At 42.7% G+C, this 5,867-nt stretch overlaps 1 protein-coding gene across 1 annotated transcript in view; it reads right to left on the bottom strand.

The window, feature by feature from the left end:
- The window catches only part of LOC307027889 (neuronal acetylcholine receptor subunit alpha-7-like), a 75,138-nt gene extending 73,297 nt beyond the window's left edge, over nt 1–1,841 (bottom strand). The window contains exon 1 of the mRNA XM_079662578.1: nt 1,471–1,841. Coding sequence (XP_079518704.1) covers nt 1,471–1,540 — 70 coding nt within the window. The 5' untranslated portion in view covers nt 1,541–1,841. The remainder of the gene's footprint in view (nt 1–1,470) is intronic.
- Nucleotides 1,842–5,867: the final 4,026 nt, after the last annotated feature.

The raw sequence follows: 5,867 nt of genomic DNA, 5'->3' as shown, positions 1-5,867 counted from the left end.
AATGGCCTTCTACTGTAGTATGTGTAGCAAGCCTCCCAAAAAACAATAATAATAACGCCCACAAAATCAACAAACTGATCATAATATTATCAAACGATGCTGCAGGTCATATCCTAAAAATGACTACACTTTATACCTCTAAGCTAAATCTTGTTGTTTTTCTTTACATTTTCTGTTGCACCATATTGGAGCTTTCTAGTGCCAGAACAAGTGCAACCCCTAGCAGCTTGGTGCTCGCAGCAATATCAACTTCACAATAAAAGGGACATCAGTAGGACACAGCCACAGTAGAGTCAATGTTTCATGTCCCCAGGCCTCAGGCCGCCTGTACATTGAGGAGGCTTATCAAATCACATCACAGCAGGTTCACAGATGGTTGTATGAAAACATTATATCAAAAATCTGAGATACAGGGAAGACAGTACAGAATCTTATTTTCCTGAGGAATATCAACAAGGTCACTTTGTTCGTGTTAATATATTTCAAGGACCACACAAACATGATTCATAAATGCAGAGTCTTTTGCATCATGCAAGTTATCCAGTTACTTGCTTGAAATGTAAAAGAGAAAAGGCAAATTATGCTGTGTTGCAGCATTATTTCATTTAAACAAATCCTTAAAATTGCAGGAAAACACATCCAACAGGCAGGGATCAACATTATATTGCATTTAAAGTCCTGTTTTTGGCCACCTGATAAATGCAAGCCTGACATTCACTACATTTTGGTTCAGACATTGCTGTGGGGAGTCTGGGGACCCTCATTTCGAGCTTGTTGCTTAAGAGATGTGACTTTGTCAAGACCTCCTCTCCTTTCCCCTTTCTCTTTAACAAAAAAGTAGGTCCCCTCAGTTTAATATCACTATACAGAATAGCCTAATGTAAACCAGGGATTCAAACATATTACAGAGATTTAACCTCCTCTCTGAGAGTCCTCTTGCTCCAATGCCGACACGGATTAGCCAATCATTTAGCCTCAGATTACACAAAGGGGATGAACTGGCTTCGTGCATCGTCTCCCGGGACGCCCTCCTTATTCTGGACCAGATGTTGTCGGATAATAAGGAAGACTCACTCGAGCGCGCGCACATCACTCAAACTAACTCACGCGCTGCGTAATTGCACATTTAGTACTCAGTAAATACATTTTAGTAGCCTTTATACTTATTATAACATACATGTGAACTGCTGTATGTAGTAAGAGATGTAGGAAAGTTAATTAATATTTAGCATGTCAAACAAAAGTATCTGTAGTAACTCTAGAGCCTGCATATGTGTATGACGCCAGATGTGTCAGTGAATAGCCGAACAGAGCCGAAGTGTTTCTCAACTACAGTTTTTATCTTTCTGACACATGTTTAGATAAATGACGCTAGAATAAAATAAAATAATATAAAAGCAAAGGTGCCTGGCTGCATTTTGTTCTTTTCTATCCCCCTGACACAGACTGAACGCTCCATCAGTGACCCACCTTGACAGCAAAATGTCGCCCACAGGTAAATTCCAAAGAATAGTGATCCGGTACACTTCAGAGGCTCCATGGCAGTAGCGTTGCACAACTCCCTCTGTTGCCAGCTGGGGATGTCAAACTTCGGGGAGCGCAGCTTTGTCAGATTGCTGGTGCTGCACGCGCTCTCTCTCTCTTTCTCTCGTGCACACACTCGCGATGTCAGTCTCCTCTATTGTCACCTCAAAAGTCACTTAAGATTCCACTCTCCTCCCCTCTGTCTGCGCTCAGCTGTATTTCATATATCAGACTTGTTGTCGTGCTTGTCCTCTGCGTGTTTCCTCGTGCTGGTGTTGATGACAGCCACCTGTCTGCGCTATGCCGTCAACTTCCTCGTGGTTTGTCCCCTCCAGTCCTTTCGGCTACATCCTCATCTACTTTATGTGTCGGGAGGACTCAGAAGAGAAAAACACGCATGCAGAAATCTTCAATAGAGGGCGACATGACCTCACCCTCTAGTTTGGAAAACGTTTTATTTACTCATGCGAATGTAGAAATGAGAAACTAGGTAATTGTTTAATTTTAGCGCATGGCCAACAGTGCGTTTTATCAGGGATTTTGTTCAAAGGGCTCCCCCGTGTGTTACAGGTTTTTGAGCATGTAAATTTACATGCACTACATTTATTTAGGATTTTTTATAAGGCCAAAGGTATTTGTATAGCAAATACATCTCAAATCTCAACAATAAAGCTTTTCAATTAAAAAGTGCACATTTAAGTTCATATGTACAAGAAAAGGGGGCATTTCCCCCAGTGTGAGAAATACGGGGGGGTCCGGGGGAGCTCGACCCCCCTGATAAACACCTGAGCCCCCCCTGAAAGCCTCAACAGCTAAATTTGAGGGGGGTCTCAAATTATATGTATTTGTCACTTGCAATGGTCACTAAAATGTTTTTAAGCTTCCAGTATTCATAATTCAAAACATGTATTCACAAATATCTTCTATTTTGGCTGGCAAAAGCATTTCCTCGCATATCGAAAACAGACGGCTCTTTAATGGTCGCGTATTCATTCATTCATATGAACGTCAGAATATAGAATTATTTGACGGCACCCCTGAAGACGCCAGACGGCGCCCCGGTAGAGAAACGCTGCTAGCCTATACTGATTGTCTTGCCTTGCATCCATAACATATTGTATAGGCCTACTGCAGTGTTGAAAGTATGCCGGTCCTACCCGGTCCTTAGTACCGGTAAGAGATTTCCAGGCGGTCCGGAGGACCGGGAAGAATTGATAGCTCCACCCGTGGAATTTATACTACGAAGGGCAGATATTTTGGTTTGGATTACTGGTCTGGTCGCGTGTGTGTGTGTGTGTGTGTGTGTGTGTGTGTGTGTGTGTGTGTGTGTGTGTGTGTGTGTGTGTGTGTGTGTGTGTGTGTGTGTGTGTGTGTGTGTGTGTGTGTGTGTGTGTGTGTGTGTGTGTGTGTGTGTGTGTGTGTGTGTGTGTGTGTGTATTTTTGCGTTTGTGCGTATTGTGTTTGTGTCCCGGGGAAAACACTAACGAGAAACACCGACTGCTGTTATGCCTGCTGTGACCTCAAGTTACTCCGTTCTTCGCTTGTAATTATGCCGTTACAAGCTTCTAAGTTGTATTTATCATCTGAATTTGCCGAAACAAGTTTCATATTCTGAAAGCCAAGACTTTGTTTATTAAACAAAACACCCGAACCCCGAAAAACAATTTTTTTTACGCAAATCCACGTTTATTTTGAAATGAGCCGTTGCGACTTCCGACTGATTTCGATAGAGCGGGTCACATATTAGCTTTTTCCCACTTGATCAGAATAGCGGGAGGAGAAAAGAATGGAGTGACTGAATGACAGCTAGAAAATTAGGCTACGTGGTAATTAAAGCAAAAATGCAAACGACGACTCTTTAGATGTTTAAGAGAAAGGAGAGAGATGAAGAAACTCAGAATGTGCTTAAAATTTGAAAAACAACGCCCACAGATGACACAGGTGATGATGCTTATTTAGCCCAGAGAATGGACATGAACATGGCCATGATGAATATAATAAGTTAGCTAACTAGCAAACTGTATATCTCTATATGGGGTGCCCAACCAGTCGATCCCCAGTCGATCTCGAGATGTCTAAAAGTAGAACAACAATATTCAGTTAATGTCCTACAACAGGGGTGGCCAAACTTTTTGGTTCAGGGGCCACAATGATGTATCAATGTGACAGCCGGGCCGGGGGGCATTGTTTGGTTCCGTCTTGATTCATGTCGGGCTGAGGGTTGTTTTAATCTCATTCTCCCGCGCGCGGGGTGACGTCCACGCGCAGCTGCGACGACCAGGGAGGAAGGGACTTTTCGCGGCGCGCGCGGCGTGTGGACAGTGGGGGATAACATAAATAAAAATTGGATCGTTGTATTTTAGACTTTAAGGCTTTTTAAGATCAGCGCGGGAACCCTGGCTCATTTATACCAATATTGGACGGGCCACATTAAACACATCAACGGGGCGCATGTGGCCCGCGGGCCGTAGTTTGGCCACCTCCAGTCCCGGTTCTACGGGGGTGCATAAGGGTCCCAGTTGAATGTTAAGCAACCTCACTTGAAAAAGAGAAGGGAGTGAAAAATATTACATATACAATAACAATAATAATAATAATAATAATAGTAGTAGTAGTAATATGAAGAAGAAGAAGAAGAATATAGTTGAAAATAAAATAAACTGTAATTGTGTTCAAATATTGTGGTCAAATAACTATAGTTAATAACCCCCCCCCGTCAACGATCGCCGCCGTCTTGGTTCAAAAAAGATTGGGCACCCCTGCTCTATATAGTCAATGGCTATTTTACTCAGAACACAACATGTACACAGCATACTATTTTAACATTAAATATTTTGCTTTGATATCTTCTATTTAAATCTGCACATTGTGGCATACATTTTATTTTATTAGTATTTTAATTTATGTAACCAATATTCTGAAAATTCAAAGAAAGACAGAGACTTGTACATTTTTGACTGTCTGCTGAATTTAGTTATACATCTTTATTCTAATTTATAACAGTTGAGGCCCAGAGGGAGGAAGAGGAGACTCAGCCAGAAGAAGTGGCAGCAGGTCCCTCAGAAGCCACCATAGGTGATGCTAGCCCTACTGCATACCCTTCTATATGGAAAGAAGAACAATATGAACAGTTCAAACAGAAAAATGAATGGATGTATGCTCACAATGGAAGGCTAGGCTGTACCCCATGCCATGATGTGAAGGATCTGGGTGTCATGGCCTCCCGTGGTGTTAATATTGCTATTCAGTAGGCTGATGGAAAGATAATCCCAGCTGGTCCATCAAGGGATGTCCAGCTTTCATCACTGCGCAAAAAAATCCGTGAACACAAGAACTCTGCAGCACATAATGAAGCAGTCAAGATTATTCAGACAGCAAATAAAGATATTCTTCTGAACATGAACGCGAGTAGTCAGGAGTCTGTGTTTGAGTCTACTGCCAAGGTATTCATGACAACCTATTATGTGGCCAAGAACAACAAGCCTTTCACAGACTTTGAGATTCTGATTGACCTGCAGCATGCAAATTCTGCTGATTTGGGGCGTGTTTTGCATAGCAAAACTGTCTGTTGACATAATTGAGCATGTGTCATCACAGATGAAAAAGGAACTTCTAAAAAAGATAATAGAGACCAAAAGCAAAATCACAGTATTGGCTGATGAGTCAACCAGTGTTGGGCACAAATCAACACTAATTGTGTTCCTGAAGGCTAGTGTTGATGGAGACATGGAGCCCATTGCCTTTCCGTTGTACCTGGTTGAGCTGGATAGTATGTCTGCTCCTCATATCAAGGAACAGATTATGGGTTGCTTGCTTAAAAATGGCTTTACTGTTGAGTTGCTGAGAGAAATCCTCATTGGATTTTGCAGTGATGGGGCCAGTGTCATGCTGGGAGTGAAGTCAGGTGTTGGGAAGTTGCTCCAGGATGACTTCCCAGGCATCATACTATGGCACTGCCTTAATCACAGACTGGAGCTTGCTGTTGACCAGGCACTGGATGTGACAGGGGGAACAAAGGACTTCCAGGCATTCATGGACAGCCTATATTCATTATATAGCCAGTCACCAAAAAACATGCGGCAGCTGAGTGAATTTGCTCACAACCTGGACATCGCCCTCAGGAGGATTGGAAAAGTGTTCAGTGTTCGCTGGGTAGCTTCTTCATGGAGGGCAGTCTCTGCAGTTTGGTAGTCTTATCCAGTCTTGGCACAACATTTCCGTGAGGCATCAGAGGATGATACAAGGGACAGCAGAGAGAGGGCCAAATTCAAAGGTCTGCTTTCTAAGTTGTGCTGCATCAACTTCCTGAAAAGTCTTGCACTGATGGCAGATGTTCTGACTGA

This window comes from Notothenia rossii (genome assembly GCF_949606895.1).
Source record: "Notothenia rossii genome assembly, chromosome: 1".
Classification (NCBI taxonomy): domain Eukaryota; kingdom Metazoa; phylum Chordata; class Actinopteri; order Perciformes; family Nototheniidae; genus Notothenia; species Notothenia rossii.
Note: the sequence above shows the minus strand (reverse complement) of the source record. Positions and strands in the feature narration are given on the sequence as shown.